The sequence below is a fragment of the Podarcis melisellensis genome, assembly GCF_964234715.1.
Source record: "Podarcis melisellensis genome assembly, chromosome: 2".
NCBI classification, from domain to species: domain Eukaryota; kingdom Metazoa; phylum Chordata; class Lepidosauria; order Squamata; family Lacertidae; genus Podarcis; species Podarcis melisellensis.
Window position 1 is genome coordinate 37,295,168 of NC_138529.1, and position 25,655 is coordinate 37,320,822.

General features: G+C 42.2%; 2 protein-coding genes across 16 annotated transcripts in view; one reads left to right on the forward strand and one right to left on the reverse strand.

Moving 5' to 3' along the window:
- MAP2K4 (mitogen-activated protein kinase kinase 4) overlaps positions 1 to 3,578 on the forward strand; it is a 43,978-nt gene extending 40,400 nt beyond the window's left edge. For all 9 annotated transcript variants that reach the window (XM_081895393.1, XM_081895394.1, XM_081895395.1 and 6 more), the window contains 2 exons: positions 1,822 to 1,867; positions 2,571 to 3,578. In XM_081895393.1, the coding sequence (XP_081751519.1) occupies positions 1,822 to 1,867; positions 2,571 to 2,684 (160 nt within the window). In that variant the 3' untranslated portion in view covers positions 2,685 to 3,578. The remainder of the gene's footprint in view (positions 1 to 1,821; positions 1,868 to 2,570) is intronic.
- Positions 3,579 to 9,520: 5,942 nt separating this feature from the next.
- MYOCD (myocardin) overlaps positions 9,521 to 25,655 on the reverse strand; it is a 207,655-nt gene continuing 191,520 nt past the window's right edge. For all 7 annotated transcript variants that reach the window (XM_081895049.1, XM_081895051.1, XM_081895052.1 and 4 more), the window contains 9 exons: positions 24,896 to 25,057; positions 22,693 to 22,868; positions 21,259 to 21,384; positions 18,574 to 18,830; positions 16,889 to 17,042; positions 14,699 to 15,649; positions 13,544 to 13,657; positions 12,622 to 12,679; positions 9,521 to 11,079 (listed from right to left, as the gene is read on the reverse strand). In XM_081895049.1, the coding sequence (XP_081751175.1) occupies positions 10,511 to 11,079; positions 12,622 to 12,679; positions 13,544 to 13,657; positions 14,699 to 15,649; positions 16,889 to 17,042; positions 18,574 to 18,830; positions 21,259 to 21,384; positions 22,693 to 22,868; positions 24,896 to 25,057 (2,567 nt within the window). In that variant the 3' untranslated portion in view covers positions 9,521 to 10,510. The remainder of the gene's footprint in view (positions 11,080 to 12,621; positions 12,680 to 13,543; positions 13,658 to 14,698; positions 15,650 to 16,888; positions 17,043 to 18,573; positions 18,831 to 21,258; positions 21,385 to 22,692; positions 22,869 to 24,895; positions 25,058 to 25,655) is intronic.

Here is a 25,655-nt window from a genome sequence, read left to right on the forward strand (position 1 = left end):
CAGGCTTCCAACTCTGTCCCTCAGCAACTTGCATGTGGAAGCAACATCCAAGAGTATTCATGTTGCTGGAAATGGTGCATTTTTCCTCCCCTGAGGATGAAAGTGGGTTGGGTGGAGAAAGCTGCAGTATGAAGAGCCACTTGCAAGCCTTAAATTAATGCCACATTTCCTGCATGTGTGATGGAAGTGGTGGCTTGGAGAGATTTAGACATGTCCTTCCCTAGTTGAGTTGCCACTCAACGTGAAGGCAATGCAGATCTTCCTTACTGACTTCTCACATTTGACAAATAGCACTGGGATGCTACGGAGGCCTTTCCTCAGGCTGTGTCTGTAGCAAGACCTTTTGTAGCCCCTAATTACATCTTGGAGATCCGTTTGTTGTTGCCTCCTCGATATATGATAGAGGGAGCAGCGATTGCATCAAATAGAGTGCACACTGTAAACTGCAGAATATATCTTTGTAGTGCCTCCTGCTGGGAGTTTGCCTACCTGCAGGTTTGTAGCGGTGATATTTTAAATGAATGTTGCTAAGCTGTGTTTGCCTCATTGCAGCACAATTATTACATTGTCCTGTGGATAAAACGAAGTGGATCTGAGTCGGTTGCTCTTGTTACATTTAGCACACCAGAATGGGCTCAGGAAGCGTTATGTGAGCAACTTAACATCGTTTAGTACATTAGTCTACATCAGTGGTGATTTGGAGCCTTGCAGGAGCTAGAATAGTTAAAGATACCTTTAAGATGAAACAATTGCCTTTGAGGCTATAAACACACAAAAGAGAAAGCGGAGGAGTGGTATTTAAAGGAGAATGATCAATGTACATTTTACAAACTGATTAAAGCAAGACAGTCGCTTCAAATTCACTACAGTGTTGATGTGCTGCCACCTGTTGGTTTGACATTTTTCTGCAGTGTTTTTAAAATGCAGTTAATTAGCCTCTTGAGCTGATTTCTTAGAGGCAAATGGGCAGGACCAGACTGTCTTTAGTTTAGTGATGTGCTTTCCTCCTTAGAAAGGTGGGGAGCAGGTTTTGTGTTAAGTAGACAAGGCCCTTGAAAAGCAACTATGGCATTTTCCTCTCTGCTGAGCTCTCTATATTCATTTATGGCTGGTTATGGTAGTGCAAGAAGGATCTTTTTTAAGAATCCCCCTGTGTTTGTTTATGAAGGGTTAATTTCATGCTGCACAGGTCTTGAGAAAGAAGGAAAAGGAAACTTCCCTGATGCCAGGAAGTTGTTGAAAGGCTGTGTACTTCCTGCATTCAGACTTTTAAAACAATGGAGTGAGAGACGTACTGATAGGTTGCAGACTTCAGAGTGCTTCTGGTTATATTGCAGCATTTTCTTGGTTACCTGCAGACCAAGAACAGTCCTGGGATTCCCAATACCTACAACATACTCTGAGCCTAATAGGCAATACAAAGGTGAAAATACAGTGTCCAGGGCTTCTGCATAGTTTGGTAGAAAGAGGAATTTCAATAGTGCATCTTGTCTTGCGTGGCTCATCTGCTGAAATTCCCACTCCTATACAGCTTGCAGAAGCCCTGTCCTCTTTTTAAAATTTATTTCTTTACCTGATTGCCCTGGGTGAAAGAGAAGGCAGGTCACTATCACTGTATGAGTTGGTTTTATAGCCACAGCCTTTGGACAGAGAGGTGATTTAAATGACCATTAATGATCATCATCATCCTCCATATAGGTGCATTCATGCGATAGAATTGCAGACTCTGACAGTGTGCAGTGTCTTAACTGCCCAACACTTAATTTCAGATGTTTTTCTGCTAATGTTCTGTCACCCTAATCCTCTTACTGATCTTTTTAGCCTTACAAAGGACGAGTCCAAAAGGCCAAAGTATAAGGAGCTTCTGGTGAGTATGATGGGATATGTGAATGCATGAGACTAGAACTGGCTAAGACTTTAAGGACTTTAAAGACTTTTCACTCTTTTGAAGCTTGGTATTATTATTATTATTATTATTATTATTATTATTATACCCCACCCATCTGACTGGGTTGCCCCAGCCACTCTGGGCAGCTTCCACAGATATTATTAGGCATTCTGTAGCAGCACCCATTGCTATTCCCATTTTGTGAGATATGAGCTGCATTCTACCTGTTTAGTGCAAACAGTGAGGCTGGGCTTGCTATTTTGTCTTTTGCTGTGGTGAGCAATGAAGCAAGCCCACATTTAGTTCATTCAGGGGTTGTGTTGTGTATCTAGAGAATTAAAGGTTTTGTGTTTTTTTTTTTTTGCAATTGCACAACATATTTAATTGGTATAATTAAAATTTGATTTTGGTATTTGTCTGCTTCACCAGTTATCCATTTCCTCCCAAACGTAAGGCCAAGGGATGTACTGTACCCCACCTGCCTTCTCTGTGTGTATATGCCCATGTTGATGCTTGGAGCCCTTCTACTGAATCTTGTGAGCTGGTACCTCAGCGCAGCAACTCATAACACCTGTTAAGCGTTAAGTTGCATGGAAGTACCTTTGGGAGCTCACACGTCTTCTGGTGGCACCTTCTGTGCTCCAAAAGTGAGACTATATTTTGTTCCCTTCTCTTCTACCAGAAACATCCCTTCATCCTAATGTATGAGGAGCGAACAGTGGACGTTGCGTGCTATGTTTGTAAAATCCTGGATCAAATGCCAACGACTCCGAGCTCTCCAATGTATGTCGATTGATACTGCTGCTACATCAAAACTCTAGTGCAAATGCTGAGAAAAAGCAAGATGTACAGAATCTCCACCCCGTATTGCAGTGTTTTAACGCTCGCCCAGACACCATGTGCAATAATGTTGGTGTTTTTCTTCCATTCTGTCTGTATATTATTGTCACTTATAAAGTGCATCCATGTAATAATACCTGATCACAGTGTTAGTGTCAGTCAAAGAGAGACCTCATTTTGCTCTTTTTGTGGACATATTCATAAAACGTGGAAATAAGTAACATTTTATTTGTTGACCATGATTGGATAGCACCTAAAGTTAATTTCTAGACTCAGAGACGTCTCAGCAGCTACTGGAATGATTTTATTCTCTCAAACTCTTCCAATTGTTACAGATAATATAAAAGAAAGGAAGTTAGGCATTGGCCTATCTGATTTTGAACATAAACTGCTTGGGGAGAAAGAAACTTATGCAGCCAAATGAGCTACTTTTACCTTCTGAAGCCAACAAAGGCAAAGAGGGGATAATATATAAATATATATATAAATATATTTCTTCACAAAGTGCAATAGATTAATTGATTTGAAATTCTGTTGCTTTTCAGTCACAGTATATGTTTTGAAGACAATTGTGGCTCAGCAGAACTTCATATTTCGGAGGGAGAAAGAAGTGATCATGTAAAATGGACTATGTCTTTACCAAAAAATAAAAATAAAAATGCATTGCATTGCATTGAAAGGAGCTAACAATTAAACTCATGAGAGTATGAGTTTGAACTCATGGAGAATAATGTATTGTTTCATTTTCCAAGCAAGCCACTCTTCAGTAGAACTAGGTGTCCTGTAAAATGTTACCTGGTGAGATAAGACTTTTACCTGAGGAATTATTAAACTACTCAGTTGAATTTAACTGGCTTGTGACCCCTGATTTCCAACTCATGGCTAAACTTTCACCATTGAAAGGGTACGGGACAGTTCGCAGTTGTGAAGAGCTATTTTACATTGTTAATAATTATTTGTAATTTATCTCCATCAAACTTTTCATGTTTTCCAGTTGCATAGAAACTTCCCACAGAGCTCCAGGTATGACTTGGATTTCTGATATTAACCATCAGATCAAATAAGCTCCCCATATCCCCATCAGTTGGATAGTTGGGCTTCCAAAATCATTACAAAGAGGATGCTAAATATGTTTGCTTTCATTTTGTGGATGAATTCGTTTATTAGAAGAATTTCCTAACACAACGGTAACTAAGAGAACTGGAATGTTAATAAACGCATGTGACAGAAAAAAGGAAACCCAGAGGTTATATTGCCAGACCGGGGTGGGGTGGGGGAGCCCTTTAAACAATTATATTGTCATCTCAACTGCATCCAGTATGATCTTATCTTCTAAGTCACAAGGGGGAGGAAGTGGTGTTTTTTAAAATCCAAAGTTATTTGTAATCTCAGTAACTGTCACTATTTAACATGTAATACTAGAATTGTAAGGGAATTAAGCTTTACCAATGAGCGGGTCAGCGATAACAAGACCCTGTTACTATAACCAGTTAACTTAATTTTCTCTAGTATACCAGCTGATTAATAGGATTTGGGGGCAAAAACTTGGTCAACACCATAAGAGATAATGTATTGAAATGGGAACCAGTTGGGACCAGGGCCATTCCAAGACATTTTGCTGCCTGAGGCAAATGACAAGTGCAGAAGCTGACCAAACTGCCAGGTAAGCACCCACCACCTGAGCGGCTGTTTCACTTGCCCAATGGTAGGCAAAGTCCCTGGTTGGGACTGTTTTAATGTAGTAATTATTCATTGTAATCCACTCAGGTGGAAGATTTTCAACCTCACCCAGATGTTCCCAAACTCTATATGCATATGTCCTGGCTTTTCCTCTTTGTGCCTGCTGGAAATTGAATAGTAATTAGAGCCCCCTTCATTTTGCATTCTATTCTCATGTACATTAGCAGTGCATTTCCATTCGGTCAACCGCAAATGGAGGTAGCTCCTATTCAGGCTCAGTGGATGTCTGAGAGAAACTGACTGTTCTAGCATATTAATCATAGATTGATATATTAAGGGTGCAGCATTTATATTACAGTATATGTTTATAAAGATGTATAGTGTTCAGAAGCTGTGAAAATAGTGTAAGAACTGTACATTGTGAGCTCTGGTTTAATTTTTTTCTTGTACCATAGAAAAAAAATGTAAAGTTTATTGAGAAGCTGATGTGCAGGGGATATTGCCTTATTGTCTGTAAGTAAAATGGAGTTTGACAACACGATAGCTTCTAAGAGCTTCCAACTATTTTATCCTCTCCTGGTTTGACATCCTCTTCTATTTAAAATACTCTACATGGAATCAAAGTGTTAATGTAATAGGTTCTCCCCCACCCCCTGCCTGCAGGTCAGTTGTAATAAATCAAGGATCCGAATATGATCTTGCTATAAGGTCAGACATGATGATGGGGAAATCAATAAATGCAAAATGAAATTTTAAAATGCCATCTTTCTCTGGCCAAGTTTTCCTATTTATTGATGTTTGCAAGAAGGACCAAAAGGGATGGTGGGACTTTGAGGGGGTGCCCCTGAAATACAAGAGGCTCAGCTGATCCTGACCATTGTTTGACCTTTAAACAATTTTTTTACTCCCCTGAACAAATTACTTTGTTTGCTGTCTATGCATTTTACACAGTGGTACCCCCATGCTGACTGCAAGCTTTTTAATCTAGCAGAGCTTCCATCAGTAGAATGGGGAGGGGTGTGCTTTTTGTTATTCCCCCACAGTCTCCTATGCCATCTCACGCACTGTTCTGAAGGGTTCCCCCAACCCTATGGAGTATGTTTTGGGGGACTTCAGGTTGGAAGGAGGAATTGCCAAAAACTGCCTCTCACCCCATTCTGCTGCTGGAAGCCTTTGCTGGATCAAAGAGCTTTCTATCAGCGTATGGGAGAAATCATTGGATAATATTTTTCATCTTTAGCTACTACTGTATTTGAGGTCTGACATTACCACATGAATGACCCAGTTACTTGGGTCATGCATGGCGTATAACACTTGTGCATCCTAGATTTGAATTTGCCTTTTGGGCAACAGCATCACGTTGCTGATTTATGTTATATTTGTAATTTAACACAAAAGATATTTCTCATCAGTAGCCCTGCCCAACAAGGTAGCTGCCATTTGGGACTTTTGTTTCTTGTTCCATCTGTTTTGTATTTTTATGTTACTGGTTTCAATAAATTCATTGAAATCATTTTGAACTAAATTCTCATACGTTCTCCAGAGCATTACCAGCTTCTTCCATTTCTATCATTTGGGGTGGGTGGGGGGAGGCATTTTTTAAAAAAAATATATTTTATTTTGTAGACCAGAGGGGGAAATTGCATTTTTCACTTCTCCTTTAGCAGTTAAATGACAAGAAGCTGTGATATGACGTGTCTTTGAAGTTCACTGAACAAATTATTGACTTTCTGCCTAACTTTCTGCACATAGTGGCTTGTAAAGGTGAAATGAGAGATAAACTAGTCCAGGCTGGCCAGGCTTTATGGATAGAGCACTGAAGAAATCATGGAATATCTACTATTGTTAAAGCTTGCACATGACAAAATAACTGCAAAACAAGCACTCAGTGTGACATCACAGGGAGTCTTTTAATTAAGTACGGCAGTGCTGATCACAGAGGTAAGGCATTGTGTTTATTTACAGTGTGGTTTTTTAATATATATATATATAGTTGACAGCATCCCTTTAAATAAGGATAAAAAGCCCTGTACCGCATGGCAGTGTAGCACCTAAAACTAGTCTGTATTCAAGTGCTATTAAAAAGCCTCAATGGAATGACTTCTAACTTTTTGCATATTAAAATTAAGTAAAAGAAAACAAGCATGTGAAGGATTGTTCTATCCTACCAGTGCACTGTGTGAACATTTGTACAATAGAAAATTCATGCTTTAAATAGTGACCTTATAAAAAAAAACTTAACTTTTTTTATACAACATGCAGCAATATTAAAACCAGTTGTTCGTTCTTCCCCTACTTGACCTCAGAAGTTTAGTCACCCTAGTGAGGCTGGAGTTCTACACATATTGAGGTCTGCAGAGACAGCTCTCCTGGTCCAGGCTGTTCTTCAGCCAAGAAGACACACGAGGGCACATGGTCCTTTTTGTACTGTCTTGATTTCCAACAACTCCTTCCAGTAACACAATATTAAATACACTCATTTGGTAAATAATTTTGTAATTAGCTTTGGTTTGCAATACTTCTACACAGTTTCAGGAAATGGCCAGATCCGTCCAAAGCAGCCACAAACTGTTTCTTACACATGCCCTTCCATACTGTGCGACCTTTCTGAATTGCAGTGCACAGAGGTTTACAGAAGAAATAAAAACTGATGAATTGGCCAGTACTGCAAAGTACCCAGCTAGCCAAGAAGAACAAGCTCCTCCTCTTTGGATGTGGATTCATAGCTGTTCTCTGGAAGACCTTGCATGGGATTTTCACTCTGCTCCCTGCACTACAGGTGAGGCTGGGCAGGAAATCCAGAAAAAAAGCAATGGCTAAGGCACGAAGATATTGTGGACTTGAGCATCCTGTGCAGTTAGTTCTGTGTCACAATACTGTAAATGGGAGCTTCTTTTCACAAGCCTTAGGCAATTAAAAGGTTGAATATGATGTCAATGAGGCTGCTGCTTGTGTAGTGTAGATCACAGACAGGTGTGTTGAAGGAAAGGATGTCTTGAAAGAGGTGCAGCACCATGTGAAGGAGGCAGTAGAGGTTTATTTTTTAAGGCGATTCTTCTCACTGGTATTGTGTGCATTGCAAGGTATCTGTTTGGTTCAGTTGACTGCTATTGTCTTGCTGTTCTGAGGTGCCATTCTGCTGTAGTAGAATGTGCTTTGTGATGCTGCACGCTTCCATGCTAGGTGTTTTTGGCTTGTTGTTTGAGCCAAGTAGGATACAAAATTGTTGTTTTCTTACCATTATCTTAATTTAAAAAGTGCTGTCTTTTTTAAGAAGCCATAAAAGTAAACCATATAATAGAACTTTTAAAAAGTGGTTTGTTGTAAATTAAAGAATTAATTTGGCTTGTTCAGAATGGTCCCTTTCCCACTTCCATGCCTATGTCATGTCTAGTGGTGCAGATTACACATAAAACAAGTACTATATCCTAAACTCTGAGTGTGGAAAGTTTTTCTGTATGGAAAAGACTTTATGGAGAGTAATGATTGTGCACAACTAAGAGTTGCCAATTTGGAAGTACCTATATAAGTACCTGCCCTCCCCTTTCAACATATGTCTCACCACCTGCTTAAGTTATATTAATTTATAGCACCGGTATAGTTCAAGCAAAGTTTCACTCAAGGGCCACAAACAACATAGCAGACTATTGTTTTAAAGGCTTTTTCACCTGCTTAACTAGTATTTTGAAGCATGATGCACCTTTGACAGCAGCTGCCATTTTCAGATTTGGTTGCAACAGGAAGCAGAAGTGATTTTGTTTTTTAAAAATAAATTAATAAATCCTGACATAGTTAAAATACGCTTTCCATCACTGTAGATACAGTAGTGTAATTTGTTTTAAACCACCACCTAGCTTTGAGCCAAGTAGGATACATTTTAAGTGCCGTTGGGACTTTTGCTTCTACATTTCTTTTGTCAGTCTCATAACTAGACTCAAGATTTAGCCCCCAGTCAACTATCTGCTTCCTAGGCCCAACCACTCAGCATTTGGTCTATAGGCAAAAGTAAAACTGAGGGGAATGTAAAGGGTTTTGAACTTGCTAGAATGAAAGATAAGAAGGTATGTGCAAGAAGACAAATGGTAAGCTCACTGGGCATTAAGGAAATTCTTAATCATCATTTACAGTCATACCTTGGGTTGAATGCGCTTCGGGTTGAGCGTGTTCAAGTTGCGGTCCGCGGCAACCCGGAAGTAACGGAGCGTGTTACTTCCAAGTTTCGCCGCTTGCGCATGCACAGACGCTCAAAATGACGTCATGCGCAGGCGTGCCATTGCTAGTTACGTTTGCTTCTAGATGCAAGCGGGGCTCCGGAACAGATCCCGTTCATATCTAGAGGTACCACTGTATAGGTAAATTATAACATTCAATTGTTACTGTGGACATTCAGCGGTGTAGTGAGGATCTGTTGCTCAAGTGGATCTGAGTATAGTTTGGAATTGTGGCTGAGGGCTGGGCCCTCACTTTGTGGTATAAAGGGAGAACTATGGTTAAAACGAATAAAGGGTAGATATCTCACAACATAGTGCTTTGCTCATTACCCAGACTTTGTTTTTTATATGTAGTTGTGGAGTCATCACCTGGGTGAAGCCTCTCCACATGTGAACAAAGGAACCCTACCAGGCTGGCAGCATTTGCATCTTCTTTTAATGAGCCAACATATTTGAGTGATACATTGCAATATTCTTGTCTGCCCTCAGGAAAGCGATGGTTAGGAACATAATGAGTATCTGGTGCTTGGTATGAAGCCTTTGGGCTGGGAAATGGTTGCTGTGTAGCTGGGCCTGCTGTGGTCCTGCCTTGTACCAGCTAGCCTGACCTTGCCCTAGATGAAAACCTGGCAGCCTCCTTTTTGGGGTCTGCCCTGTGCAGTAACAGGTGTGAGCATTCTAGCAGCAGCTTGATGGTCATGTATGATACTGCATACAGATCTGTTGCGACATGTAGAGAAAACCCAGACTGCGTTCTGTACCATCACTGACGGACTTAGATCTGGCAATATCTTAATTTAAAGACCGACAAAGGCCATAGGTTTAGGCTACAAGGGGTAAGTTGCCCAGTTTCTTCCACCGTGGTAGACTTAGTCGTAGATTTGCAACCTTCACTAACTGAATAAATTATTTGGCATATGAGGAGGAATGTGAGTCCTTCAAAGTGTTTTTGGAATTTGAAACAGAATTTAAATTGATAATCCTTTCCATTTTTATAAGTTACTTTATTGCTTGTTGTAAATTTATTCATGACGATCTGATACACTCACGGATAATATTTATATCATATATAAGAATATGGTTGGTTTTAATAGTGTGTTGAAATGCTATAGATTTATCTATATCAAATTATAGATATGTTTATATTTTTAATTTAATTAAGAAATGAGCAAAGTACTTATGAAGGGAGGAATGTACCCTGAAACAGAAAATTGATAGAAGTCGCCCTAGACTTCTACTCAATTAAAAATCCTTCATTTATGTACTTGCTTTTTATATTACTCTGCGTTTTTTTTTCAAGCTGAGTGCCCACCACATAAACAAGTCAGATTGCTTTACTTCTATTTCAAGTGCCTTTAAAATTGGTAAGACAGGGCAGAGAGAGAAGTGTTTAGTGGATGGCTTGGAGGTTACTGGTCTGACAATGGCTTCTTCGTGAGCTGACTTTTTTTTAAGTCTTCATGTATAGAATCAGGAGGAAAGGCAGTGGCTGCCATGCAGTGTGTTGCAAGCTGTAAGTGAACCAAATTTTTCCCCACAGTAGGTAATAAGAGACAATATAGCAGAACCTGATCTGGATGATAGATATGTTAGGGATGAAATGGATTTGCATACCAAACATAATTCTGCTGCAGAGTGAGTCTTTCTTGGAAGCTACTAAAGTTAGCTGTGCTTGCTGAGGAGGAGACTCCTGTGCCAGAGATTTGCTTTGTGGTGTGTGGGAGATTATCTGGCAATTTCATTTGTAATAGGGGAGGGGAATATCCTGGGAAAACTGACTCCAGTTTCTTCTTCCTGGCTGTCACCAGAGCTCTCTGATAAAGTATCTGAGTCTCTTTAATGGAAATCTGTTTGTGTTTAGCTGCATCCCCACACATAAGGCTTATTCTGTTCACCACTGTTGTAAATGCAGGTCCATGGTACTGTTCAAGTTGAGATCACTAACATCTAAGAAATCAATGTTGAAGATGCTCGGCCCAGTGGTGGTGAGGGAACCGAAACCGTTGGCTGAGCTAGGCGGAGTGAGGTCCAGCCATTCCATTGTTTCCCAAGGAGACTCTGTGAAGCTCATGTGCAAACCTGTTCCTTCTCCAGAAGAGGGAGACAGCTGGGTCTCCATGGGTGACAGGGGAGTGGGCAGGATCTCGTGGGGTGTCAGCAGTTCATCGGCAGCTTTGTTGGAAAATCCTTCCATCACCCCTTCAAAGTGTGGTTCTTCACCCACTTTCAGTAGGGTGACTTCACTCGACCGCCCCAGAGGGCTGTGGGAATTTAACAAGATTTCCAGATGACTGTCGTTGCTGCTAGGGCAGTGTTCAAAGGACAGCTGACCTGAGGGGCCTTGCTCAAATGAAGCAGATGTCTTCAGTAGCGAGGAAGTGCCAGAGGTCCCCGAAGACACTGTTATCTGAGGCACCTTCTGAAGGCAAGGGCGGTCCTCTTTGGCATTTGCAGGCATTTCTGTTTGCAAACAAAAAAGGCTCATCAAGAGCAGATCTACAACTTTACTATGCCGTGCACCCCAAGCCACCCTACAACTTGAAATGTTATAAAACATCTTGCACATCAGTGATTACTGCCTGTCAAGATGGCAGACTCCTTTGTCTACAGTATGAGATACCCAATGGAGCACATCGTAATTCGCTGTTGCTGTCAGAGAAGTGTGTCCTACTTTTGGGGGGGTTGAATATAGCTTTATGTGATGCTATGCTAGAGTAACTTGGCATACCAGGAATCTACTTTGTGGTTCTGTGAGCCTGTAAGGTGTAACTAGGAATGCCTGGGTGAGAAGAACAGAAAGATCGCAGAAGAGCCAACAGCAGATTGTGGTCAGGGAACACAGTAGGTGCTCCATCCAAGGAACGCAGGAAGGAAATCAGTAGAAGAAATTATCACTAAATATGTGTGTTGGCAAGGACTTGTTAAAGAGGGAAAAAGATGAGCGGATGAGTATGGGACGTCCCACAGCAACTAGAATCTTAGTACTTCACCAAACCATTATTAGGCATTACAAGTATAAAACATCGATATATAAAATTTAAAATATATACAAATAAAAATGGTATTTCTTTCATTGGGATTTCTTCCCACTAAATAGTGCCATTCGAGATACTGTTGACCAAAACTCAGCCACCCTTGCAGTTACTTCCAGGTTAATGTCAGACAGATAGATTCCTGTATGCTTATATCAGATTCTGATTGTTAAGACCACACAATCTATTTTAGTGCAAGGGTGGCTAAACTGTGGCCCTCCAGATTTTGGGCTTCATCTCCCATCATCGCTGACTGGGGTTGATGTGAGTTGGGGTCCAGTGACAGTCTGAGGGCCACATCTGGCTGCTTAAAATAAGCCCATCAAGAAAATGCACTTTGGGAGTGGCACTTTCTTTCATAGGCTATGACCATGGCTACATTTAGCAGTAGGCATTGGGCTCAAATTATGGCTTACTATGACTAGGGGGTAAGGACGCAGGTGGCGCTGTGGGTTAAACCACAGAGCCTAGGGCTTGCCAATCAGAAGGGCTGCAGTTCGAATCCCCTTGACAGGGTGAGCTCCCGTTGCTTGGTCCCTGCTCCTGCCAACCTAGCAGTTCGAAAGCACGTCAAAGTGCAAGTAAATAAATAGGTACCGCTTCGGCTGGAAGGTAAACGGCGTTTCCGTGCGCTGCTCTGGTTCGCCAGAAGCGGCTTAGTCATGCTGGCCACATGACCCGGAAGCTGTACGTCGGCTCCCTCAGCCAATAAAGCAAGATGAGTGCTGCAACCCCAGAGTCGGCCAGGACTGGACTGAATGGTCAGGGGTTCCTTTACCTTTACCTTATGACTAGGGGAAATTCTCTGAAATTGCCATTTTGGGTACCACCCTTCAGGCAATGAAAAGCATTGGGGCTAGGGGTTAGTGCAGACACAGCAATCACAGTGCACCCTCTTTGGGAAGCCAGAGACTTCACTCATACTTGCTTTGACCAGAACCAACAGTCTTGCCTTAGGGATATCACCTACCTCCAGTTTCAATAAGCACATCCAACAGTTCATCCATTTGCTGGCTTCGGGTCATCTGCTGCAGCAAGAAAAAAGCAAGGGATGTTAGGAAGTTGGTACTGGAGCCACACACTACTATACTAGAAAAATCCGCTTTGATAGATATTGAGAGATGCTTTCAAAAGAAAGCTGAAGCCTCAGACATATAAGGATGATAGAATCTCCTTGACAGGCATGTTAAATAAACAATGATTCCTTAGTAACTAGTTGAAACAGGGCTCCTACAATACTTGAGCAGTTTTTTGTGCGTATAGTAGGCTGTTATGTATTACAATTAATACCGTTATAGTTCATAAAAGCCTCAGAGAAGCAAGATCAATAGCCCTCCCAAAGTGGAATGAAAACTCCCTCCTTCACTCAGATGTTCAACCTGTAACTAATGTTACTTAGAATAAAATCCCACCACATTCATTGGTACTTACTTCCTAGTAAGTATGCTTACGTTGGCTCCTGTTAACCCACACAAACTTTGTGTGACCCACTGCAGTTACCTCTTTAGGGGCCATCCTGCAGTGCTCTTGTGTGTACTTTTTTGAACCAAGTGTTCAGCTGTAGCTTGCAAACTTGGTTCATTCAGAGATCATTCTGTTTCTTCTAAAAATTCAGATGGTCCTTCCAACAGAAGTCACCTGAATCACTTCAGCTGCTTATTCAATGTCTGAACAAATAAAAGGTTGAATGAATTTGCATTTGCTTTTAATCCAATTGACTGTATATAACTCTTTCTACAACAATAAATTCAGTTTTCAAGGCTGTCGGTAGTCATCTGCTTTTACTCATAGGTCACACAACACTCTCAAATCTGTAATTGGCTTTGATGTACATAACAATCAAAGCAAGCTATCTGCAGCCAAGCATAGCCTACCAAGCACCAGACTGTTACCTGTTTCACAGCATCAGCGTAGGGTGGTGGCTGCTTTCCATCTGGGAGGGCAGCATTTGACTTGCAAAAGCCAGGAGACAGAATGGAATACTTCTGACTACCTTGTGCTGGCACCTGTGTGGAACCAAAATCAATCACAGGGATCAAGCCAAACTTGGGCCAAGATTGCTATTCAGCAGTTGCCTCCATAAATTTACCTCTTGCACATGGGAACAAATCAACAGTCAATGAGGTGATCTCATTGCAAATCCAGTGGAAGCATGAGAAAAAGTCAAGGCTCTGGAAGCCCATCTCCCTTGCTGTAATAACAGTTTTGCCATTGATAATGGCACTTACAAAGTTGTGCAAAGGAATTTTGAAATAATATTGAATTCCCCTACCCACTAGCAGAAAACTGCAGTAAAGGCTGCCTGGTTTAGGGCAGGGGTGAGCCAACTTTTTCAGCAGGGGGGCGGTCCACTGTCCCTCAGGGGGGCCGGACTATATTTTTTTTGGGGGGGGGGATGAATGAATTTCTATGCCCCACAAATAACCCAGAGGTACATTTTAAATAAAAGCACACATTCTACTCATGTAAAAACACACTGTTTCCTGGACCACCTGCGGGCCAGATTTAGAAAGCGATTGAGCCGGATGCGGCCCCCGGGCCTTAGTTTGCCTACCCATGGCTTAGGTGATATACTTTCTTTTGAATGGGCAGGAGAGAGTTACAGGGACACCAAGGGTGGTAATTAAGCTGTATATGTGGAAGAGTGGGTAGTGTCCAGTTTCTTAATGACTTCTGAAAAAGTTGAACCTACTCTGCTTATGTATATGCCACCATCCTTGAAATGCCATTCTGCAACTTGAATGCAAACCAACAGATGTATATTTTAATCACTGGAAGACGGGCAATTAAACTCCTCCTTTCCTGTTTGGTATTTCATCAACTGAGAAGCAATAATAGCTACAGTAGGTAAACTGGGCCTGGACACATGGAACACAGCCTGCCAGTTTTGAAACATTGCCCCAGTCTGATTCTGGGCACAGTTCAAAGTGCCTTTGAAGCTCTGAGCAGTTTGGAATCTGGATAGAATGGGAGCTGCTTTAACACCCTCCCCTAACTCTGCACCCCCCAATAATAATAATAATAATAATAACAAGTAGCTTTCTTACTGGAGCTATGCGAAGATGGCTGCTGGGCTGTGGAGAGCTGCTGCGTCCTTCTCCCTGAGTGCTGGGGGACACAGAGAGGAGGTAATGGCTGTTTGGTGAGGGTGGAAGGCTGATGTGTTGCGGACTCTTTGCTGCCTCTAGTGGAGAATGCTGGGGAGAGCACTGTGGGCTTAGGAATGTGGAGGACAGTATGCCGCTCTGTCCTGACGGTTCCATGCAATGGCTATTTACAAGATGGGGCAGCTGAGGTGTCCCACAGTTTCTCAGTGTGTCCGAGTTGCTAGCCTGGCCTTTCAAGGGAGCTTGCTTAGAGGCAAAGGGGCAGCTGGACGCTGGGTTTTCTTGCTTGATCGGAAAGCCGAAGAAGTGTGGAGAGGGCTGCTTCTCGTCCAAGCCGTGGCTCCTTTTGCGCTTCTGCAGCTGCATCCTCAGCTCTTCCACTTGCCTCTGCTCTTGCTGCAGTTTCCAGGTCAGCTCATTGATGACCTTCTGCTTTTCCACCAGCATCTTGTCTTTCTCTGTGTCAACCCTTTCCACGTCGAGCTGGATGCCAGCGCCGTTCATGCTTCCCATCAGGCTTTCTTCACACCCGCCTTGCACAGGGGAAGGGTGCAGGACAAAATGGGGGGAAGACATTGGTCCTTCGTTGAAACTGTCTGGCAAGGAGCCATTCACCGATAGGTCTGAGGAAGCTGGGGAGATGGGGGGAGTAGAGCTGGTGCTGCCAAAGTGGTAAAAGCCATTGGACAGCAGGCTGGCCGAAGACTGCGACTGGTAGCTGGAGAGAGAGTTGGTTGGTGTCACTGGGAAGGTGACAGTGGTTATCTCATTGAAGCTGGGCACAGAACCCCCGCTGCACTCCTGGAAGGGCCGCAGGCGTTCCATCAAGGCCGTTTTCGTACCTGATACAGGGAGGCCCCTTATTCGGAGCTGCTGCCTCAGCTCCGACACCTGGAATGAAAGCCGTTTAGTCAGTGGCAAGGTCGCTTTTCAGTTCAACTTTGTGGCAAAGTAGCAACCTGCTTACAGTGGACCCTGACCCAAATCTAAACCAGAGATTATTTGCACGGACAAAGAGTTGGGCTGGGTAAAGTTTGGGCTCCAAAATGGCTGCTATTAATTGGACTGGATACGTCAGTTTGTCCCTGTGCTGCTTAGCACAACATTACTTGGACATCTCTAATTATTTCTATTGCCTTAGGTGCTATGCTGTCCAAATTAAAATTATGCAAGTTGTAATAAGCCTGGAGTGGGACTGAACGTCTGCACCCAGGGCTTATTTTTCAGCCGGAATTCAGTTTCAGCACCTCTCAGGTGAGCTCCGTTGCCATTCTAAGAGAACAAGGGAGACATTCATTGTGAGTTCTGGCACCTCTTTTTCTAGAAAAATAGCACTGCCTACACCTAATGAATTTGTGGCTGGTTTTAACCTGGGCTGCCCTTCTTACATTTTAGATATAGACAGAGCAGTGCTTCTTGAGAAACTTAGGGGAAACAGAAGGCATGCTTTCCAGTCAACCATCATTACTCCTGAGGATACTCTTCTGTCCCTGCTTAGGAGCTGCAGCCCTTTGGGCACAGGCAAGTCCTCCAGGTGAAGACTAGGCAGAACATCAGAGCTTGTTGAACTTCCCATTACTTTGCTTCCTGTGGATGGCCTATATTTTCAGCAACAGCTGCCTGAGGTTGTGCCTCTGGCACGTGCCTGTGTGTATATAAGTGTTCGCTTAGGGAACTTGGTTTCAATTGATTTCTTAACGTATGTTATTTTTAATGCTTGAGGTTTTTTCTTGTTCCAGGGTTGCCTTTGTGTTAATTTTGTTTTAATTTAGTGTGTTAGTAAAATAATGGTTTGCATTCTTAAACAACGAATATTATTGAAATAGAACTGGCTCTGCCATCTGTTTTTAAACAAGCTACGATGTCCGATTTTATTAGTTCTAAGTCAGCTTTGGCAAATAATAATTTGGTCTCTTCTCTACAGTCCACTGACCCTAGTTGGTCTGTTGATCTTATGGTGGTGTTTGACTGCTTCAATTTATGTGATATTTGAATTTTGATTAATTTGGGATATTGACCGAAGTGCATGTGTTAACCATGTGTTTGCTGGAGGAACACACTGCCTCCACATGCAGTTTCATACACAAAAAGGTTTTACACTTTTCATCAACTTTTGCATTCAGTACTCACTTTTAAATCATCCAGGTTGGATGGGAGAGGACCTGGCTTGAGAGACGAAATGCAGGATTGCCCTGAAAAGCTTCCCTTCCCAGGGGAAAGAGGGCTGTTGGCAACTGTCGATGGGGAAGAGTTTGAGGTTTTGGCCATTTGCTCATTGGGTTGCCTGTAAAAAATAAAAGTGCAGAACATTTTCCCCCTTTTGTTTTCTTCTTCTTTTTAAATATCAGTATTCTTACTTACTTCACCAAACCTTTATTAGGCATGACAAGTACTGGCCATCATAAAACATCCATATATACAAATAAAAGCCATGTAAAATATATAATTACAAGAATTATCATTGGGATTTCTTCCTGCTAAATAGTGCCAGTCACCGCTCCAAGAGATACTATTGAGAAAATCTCAGCCACCTTTGCAGTTACTTCTGAGTAAGTGTCAGACAGATAAAATCTGATATTTTCATTGTGCCATGATGTTAGACTTCCCAAAAAAGGAGATAGCACGTGTTTACATAGCTGGTTGTACAATGGACAGTAGAAAAGGATATGTTCTACAGTGTCTGGCACGTTCAAATAACATCTGCAATGTCTATCATTTCTGGGGATGTTTAAATATCTGCCTTTGACAAGAGCTGAGGGGGGAAATGTTCAGCTGGGCTCACATAAAGGCCCTGCGTTGGGCTGGAATTATTAATTTTGAGATTTAAGTGACTGTTATCTGGTGTATTTAAACCATAGAACTTGGGGGAGCAAATTTTATTTACAACTGATTCGATGAATGTCCCTTAATCTGAAGAAGTGTGTATCTGAAGAAGTGTGCATGCACACGAAAGCTCATACCAAGAACTAACTTAGTTGGTCTTTAAGGTGCTACTGGAAGGAATTTTTTTTTGTTTTGACTATGGCAGACCAACACAGCTACCTATCTGTAACTGTCCCTTAATCTCGTTTGAATATTGCAATTAAATATATTGCTCACTTGAATTATACCAGGATTCCAAGTCAATACCAATAGATCTAATTTTGCTATGTAAGAGCTGGAACGATCTGGATGTATAAGAGTTCTTAAGCAAGTCAGAGAGCAGACTCAAAGGTTGGCAGCAAAAATGGCAACGCAGCCAGTATTTTATAGTGCTAGCCTTCATCCAATATTCCATCATGTGTACACCTAGTTCTGCAAACATCGTCTCATACTTGATTGAACTTAGGAGCCCCAGGATACATCTCAAGAAACTTGAGTGTATCTTATCTAAATCACTATTATATGCTTCTATCCATATTGGGATCCCAAAAAGTAGCTGGGATGACACTTTAGCTTGAAAAATCTGAATAGCAGCTGGTATAATTTGGTCACCTTTCTGAAAATAAAAGCGAGCTATTGCTGAGCAGTTACACTTTGCCTGTTTTATAGCACTTGTGCGAGGGGTTGACCAACCTGAGTTGCTCTGCAATAAAATTTACTGCATCACCACTGTTGTCCTGAAGGGTACAATCCTGCTGAGGTTTGGAAGAGTTGACCACGCTTAAAAGGGAGAGGCTTTCTCTCTTAAGCACACACTTTAATTTCCTATTTAAATTAACAGAGCTTAAAAGTGACTAATGGGCTGGAATGTGCCCCAAATTGATTGCGGCAAGAAATCAAACCTGGGTAAGGTGGAAAGGTCACTCTAGGAAACCTTTCCGTTACCAACTCACTTCAGCTGCATGGAATGGGGCCCCGGATAGTTGAAGTGCTGCTGGTGCCGGTGCTGCTGCTGCTGGCTGAGGATCTGGAGCTGCAGGAAGAGCTGCTGCTGCTGCAGGAGCCTTGCATAGGCCGAGTCCATGGGCGGAGGGGACTTTTCCGCCTTCTGGTCTGGGGGAATGTACTGGTGGTACTTAAGCTTCTTCACTTTTGGCTTCATCTCCTTGGGCTTTTTGTGGCGATTCTTGCTATCGCTCGATGGTTTTGACTAAATGGGGCACAAATAAAAATTTCAATAAGTTTATCTGCAACATGGAGTAACTGAAGTTAGTTAGAAAGTTTAGCAAGCTCCCGTGCCCAGGGCCTGTCAGCCTGCAAGTCAGTGGAGATAGTATCAAGACTGTGGGAGGTCATACTAGATGTCCCTTCTCACTAGGGTTGTCGAAGGAATCCACTGAAAACAGAATATCAAGCAAATTTCCTTTAATCTGCCCATTTTATCCCCACTGCCAGAGACACTCGCTGTGGAAACTATTTACCTTAATTATCTACAACGAACTTAAAAAAACCACACCACATGAACATGTTATGTGTAAATAGATATGTAAATTGCTTTGCTATATATATTATTTACATCATCATGTATACAGGTGCCTCTTTACTGTCCTTGTTTCTAAAGTGTTGTTCGCACCCTAAGGCCACCTATATGCACTAATATGTTGCAATCCCAACAATGTCTACTCAGAAGTAAATCTCACTGACTTCCAAGTACGGTTACAATTTCAGACTTAATCTGTATCCTCTTGTGTATTTTAAAGCCAGTGGAATGCATTGCTCCTTATTCTTTTCACATGGAAAACCACACTTCCTGGGGTTACCTTGACTTACAACTAAACTGTTCCTCCCTGATGCCAGTGTGAAAAAAGCAAGATAGGATGATCATGTAGCGTAGCTGGTTAGAGCATGGTGCCGATAATGCCAAGGTCACTGCCTATTCCTGCATTGTAGGGGGTTGGACTAGATGATCCTCAGGGTCCCTTCCAACTCTGATTCTTTGACAAGTTTATATTGAACTGTGAAATCAAGGTAGCGAGAAGTAGAAGACTCTAGTTTTTTTGCTGCAAAATACTAACATGGTCCCCCCCCCCAGAAAACACAAGGAATGTAACTCATTTGTAAGTTATCTGTTGATGGCTGAGATGTATGTGTCTAATGTGTGCTACATAAAAAAAAAATGTTAGAAATTACAAGTATTTCCACATCAGCAAGCAATGAAACAGCACACAAACTTTTGCAAAATAAACCAATTGCATAGGAATGGAAAACATCAGAAGAAAGTGCAAATGAATATTGCAATTGAGACGTGTTTGTACATCCCTTCTTCCCATCTGACCTTCTGTAGTTGAGTACAAGGAACAAAATATACAGGCACCACATCATTTGTAAAGGGCATGTTTATATATTTATTAGCCACACATTCCTTTTAAAACAGTCTGAAGCAGCAATCTGGTCCTTACCCAGATGACACTTCCAAGAATTTTTAAATGATATGTATCTAATAATATACTAATGCATGTTTTACAATCGTCACAGTACTGGTGTATTTTGTACTTGGATACTCTGACCCAAATATAAAATCTCAACATGTAACGCAGCCTTAAGATAGGCCTGCTGCCCCCAACATCATGGGACAGTCCTCAGGTCACCTCCCCGGTGACCATTTTTAAACATTAGGTGTGTTTGGAATTACAACTCCCGTTATCCATGGCTAGCATGACCAGTGCTCAAGGGTGATTGGAGCTGTAGTCTGTAACAAGGGCAGGACACCATGTTGCCCATTGTTGCTTTACGGCTTTTAAATATTTCTTTCATTTTTAACTTGGGCAGCATCCAGCTACTCCCCTTTCCCCCAGAATGCCTCTGGGTCCACCTCCATAGGAAAGGAGTAAAGAAGGAAAGCTATAGGGCAGTGATTTGCCTTCCAACTTCTCTCTAAATATCACAAGAAAAGGGATGGAGGGCCCTCTTGTTGCCCTAGAGGGACAAGGGAGTATTTTGTCTGTTTTGAAGGGCAGAGTTTCCCTAGATGTTTTGGGAAGAGATACGTGCATAAGTGGTTTGTCTGTTACTTAGTGGTTTACATGGAATATTAAATATACATTAAAATTATCAATAAAAGTTAAGCAACTTTTAAAAAAATCAAAATATAAATGGAAATTAGTAGTTTAAAATATACCAGTGTTTGGTTTGGAGTATGCATGGATATTATTTCTGTTGTCTGGGGCAATATTTCTGAGTATTGCCATTTTTCCTCTCTGAAATGGGTATTTTGTAGTGCCCATGACAGCTTCATAGAATTCCACAATTCCTGAGACAGATATTTGAGCCATCTAACATAAGGTCCTGTTGGCGCTATTGTTGGAAACAGCTTGGCTTCAACAGATCATCAAAGTCTCAGCTTGCTCCTTTTGCAGGTACTTTCACCCCAGAATTATAATGGACCCAGTTTTGTGACACAAGGAGGTACTGTGTGGGTAGTTCCTAGCGACTCCCATCTCCAAGCAAAGCCAACACCGTAACTCACCTCCCCAAACACCTAAAACCAGTCCCCCCCCCCACTCTTACTGCAGATGAGTGCTAGCTGTTGTCTAGCCAAGAAGCCATGTTAACAATGTAGTGGGAGGTTAGGCTCATACCTTTGCAGATGTGGTAACAGTGCCAGGAGGTGTTTGTTGCCCATTCTGTTGTTTAGGACTTTCTGGCTGGCCATTCCTCAGAGATGTCATATCAGCCGTATCATTTTCAGAGCCAACGGAATGATCCTGGAATCAAAATAAATACATGGAAATTAATAAACATCAATATGCACATTTTCAAGAAGCCTATCCACATGCAGGCAGCTTACAGACTATTACAGAAATGGTCCATGCTAGTCTTGCTCAGGACCAGTTATCTTGACCTTGTTTGGAGCCTTAACTAGGACTGGACTACATGTTATCACTTTTTTCAACTGGCATCTCTCCATGATCTGTATTTAGAGCAGCGTAACATGGAAGTTTCCTTGCCAGCATCAGATGCTCCTGAAAACTATGTGCACCAGCCTTCAAAAACCTAGTGACCACCTGATGTTACTGGACTACAACTCACAACATCCAATGGGGATTGTAGTTCAAAGCAAGCTTTAGTGTATTAGGCTGGGCAAGGCTGCTCTATGCAATCAAGAGGATCTATGGTAGATGTTAAAGCAATAGCATGGATTGCTGACAGAAGGCAGTCTTCCATAGGGATAAGGTTCCATATAAAATGGGTTTGACACTGAAGTAGGTAAAAGAAATGGATGACAAGCTGTGAGAGCAGTGAACTACACTCCTAAAATCACTTGATCTTAAAACGGCTAGCTAGCTAAATCCAATCCACCAACTGATAAATGCAAAATTATTCTGTAACGGACATTCTATAAATAAATGTTTTTTTTTAAAAAAAATCAACAAAAACTACCTTGGAGGCCCCCAATTTCTCAGTCTCCATCATAATCAATCAGCATATTTTGCTGGTGACTCGGGACTCCCTGCCATGGCATTTCTACACAGCTGAGACCAATCGCATTTATCAGGCTAGTGTTATTAGGGAAACCAAATGGACGAATCGTTGGGCTCTGTGCCATAAGTGCTTGGAAAATGGAGGTGCCCCATGCCAAGTACACTGTGTAACAAAACTGCCGGAATGGAGGAGGGCACTCCAAGCCAAGAATATGTCGTGTTCAGGTTAACAGTGGCTCAGGATCCTTTGCAGGACACCCCCATGTTTTATGTAACCACCAGAGGCTGACCTTACAGCTGGCTTCCTCCATAGGCTACAGTGCCCTCAGAGAGATCTTGGCATGCATTGCATCTTTTTACCCACAACGAGTTCTTATTCCAGCCCCGAGGAGAGGAATATGCTTCCTCTGGCATCAGACATTTTTTCCTAATAGAAGCTCTTGTACTCATTGTCCAGTACTGGATGCTGACGGGGGGTGAAGACAAACGTAAAAAGTTTATAGCAGAGGGACTGATTTGGAAGCACACTCACTGTGCTGAATCCAAGCGCATGTTTTCTGACCTGTCCAAAAGTAAGAAATACCGTTTTACCTGAGTTGTCCCTGACATTGTGGGTAACGTTGCTTCTGAAATTTTGATTCCGGCTGCTGATTCTGTGGATCCCTGGGAATCCTCGCTTCTGATCTGTTCTGGGGACAGCCCATCATTGCTGCTATCTTCTTCAAAAGCAAAAGCATCTGAGGATTTAGAGAAGTTTGCTTGGTTACCTGTGGCAGGAAGGAAGAAAAAGACTCAGTGATAGATGATTCTGAATGGCAGTAAGTTTTTAACAAGTGTACATGTGGCAAAGCAAACAAGTGATCTTAACACACTACAGTATTCACAGATGTACACTTTCTTGTTCCTGTCAGGTAGGTAAAGCTGTGATTTATTTGTGCTCAAAGGCAAGTACCAAAGCAGCAAATTCAGTATGGTTGACAAACATTCAACTGAGAACTATTATAGAAAACCACTAATGAAGCAGTGGTTCGATAACATGTAAATGGTGTGCTAATAAAATCTGAATTCAGCAATTGGTTCCACTGGCTCTGTTGAAGGTCCAGCTCCACCAGGCCTTTCTCCATCATCCTGGGAGCAGTCATCCCACCCGAGTGCATCAGACGGAGAGATGGGAAGCATGACTATTGAGAGGGACTAGCTCCTTGACTCCTCTCCCTGAACTGGCCCTTGTGAACCAGCTGGCCCTTGTGAACATTTTGTAAGTTTAAGAACTGCTGCTTCAGCTTGCTTTCCCTCTCCTCACTCCATCCTTTCCTCCTTTTGAGTTCTGCATTTTAGATCAGAAGCCTGAGGGTTCCCATGTTTCTTAATTGCTCTATAAGCTGCTCCGGAATCATTTTCAGCTGCAGAACGGGATTACAAATGCTTTAAATAAATAAATAATTCTCAAACATTGGTTACTGGAACTATCTGATTTCCCATGAGGTTCTGATTCTCCGTGGAACACACATTTTCAGGATTGTTATTATTTTACTGGGTTTTGTTTTTTTAAAAAAATGAGGATCTTCTTTCTTTTCAACTGTTTTTGAAGATGTTCATGATTTTGTTTGAGGCACTATATTATATGTACCACAGCTTGCACCCATCAGTCTTCAGACCCTCCCCCCTGCAAGATAGCAGATCTTTAATAAATCCAGAACCTTCAAGGATAGCATCATTAGAAGGCTCTTGTTTTTATCCCAAAATTTCACAACTCTGCAGAATGCAATCGTTATCCCATTTCAAATTGCATCGTCTCTGTATTAGTTCACATTATTCGTTTAAAAATGCAAATTTGTTTTTAAATGCACATTTCAAAGTGGATGTGGCCAAAGTGTAAAAGTGGGCAAGGTCATTCTATTTTAAAAAATATATAGGGCACATTTTAAGAGTCTTGGAGGTTGGGGTTACAAAAAAACCTTTTTGACATTCTGGAGTCACAGCTGGGAATTTGTGGGAGTGGGGAAATAGGAGCAGTCAATTTTTAAAAAAGACAATTGATGTGTGTGTGTGTGTGTGTGTGTGTGTGTGTGTGTGTCTTGGAAGCCCACAAAAAAAAATATTGGGGGGGGGGTCAAATGCTGCTTGTGCACCATGGTGAGAATACTCCAAGAAACTCATCAAGAATGTGCCCCCAAACAATTCACCAAATCAATAGCTTGCATGGTTTTTTCATCCTACAACCTCCTTTGAGAAATGCTGCAAAGATGCGACCCATTGTGCTTCTACGCAAATCAATGTGGCTTATGCCAGATGATGCTTCTCTGCCACTCAGCGTGCTCAGTGGGTTCTGGAAAGTGTTCCTGTGCAATATCCCGCAAACTAGCAGGCAAAAGCGCTTGACCCTTGGCTTTTGCTGATAAGTAAAGTGCTGGGAAAGACAGGCTCTATCACAAAAGCCCCTGCAAGGCTGGAAGACAGAGAGTAGGCAGTGGAAGGAAGGAAGATTCCTGCTACACGCTGTAATCTTTCCAGGGACATGTCTGGCTTTGATCAAGTTTCTTCCTACTCTGCTAGTGAAGAGGGATTTGAAGAGGGCAGGAATGAAGGAACCATTCTAGGGTGCTAGAATCCTGCTAGCTCTTCAACATGGATCTGTACTCTCTTATGGGAATTATTCCAAGGGCATTCCCATGGAGAAAACATCAAGAACCCTACATCACATTGCAAGGGACCCTCTCCACAGCGAGTCTTTTGTATAGCCTACTGTGCATGGGTGTTGCTATAGCACCAGAGGTGCCTTTTCTGGTATTACCTTTGATGGCTTCTTTCACAGCTGAGTCAACAGGAATGATATTCTTCTCCACCAGCTCCAGAGGACCTGGCCTAAGAGCAATTTTCTCATTTAGATTGTCTGCAAGACGGGCTCTTTTCAGTTTCATCTGAGTAGCCTGGACAGACCCTTCTGTGGCTGAATCTGTAAAGCCAAATGGTAAAAATATAAATTATTCCACAAAATAACCAGCCTGTGCCACAGCTCCTTTCCTTTTATCACTTCTAAGAAACACAGGATAAATTCTATGTCAGTTCTTTCCCAGTAATTAGAACCTGAGTGTAGCTGTAACACAAAGCATTTCTCTTGAACCATAAAACAACTGTGGCTTGCCAATCAGAAGGTCGGCAGTTTGAATCCCCGCAATGGGGCGAGCTCCTGTTGCTCTGTCCCAGCTCCTGCCAACCTAGCAGTTCGAAAGCATGCCAGTGCAAGTAGATAAATAGGTACCGCTCCAGTGGGAAGGTAAACAGCGTTTCTGTGCGCTGCTCTGGTTTCGGTGTTCTGTTGCGCCAGAAGCGGCTTAGTCATGCTGGCCACATGACCCAGAAAAAACTGTCTGCAGATGAACGCCAGCTCCCTTGGCCTGTCAAGCGAGATGAGCGCCGCAACCCCACAGTCGCCTGCAACTGGACTTAACTGTCAGGGGTCCTTTACCTTTACTTTAACCACAACTAGCCACAGAGTGCAATGATGACAGGTGTGCTTGTAGATAAGCTTTTCTCACTGCTGATATGATATG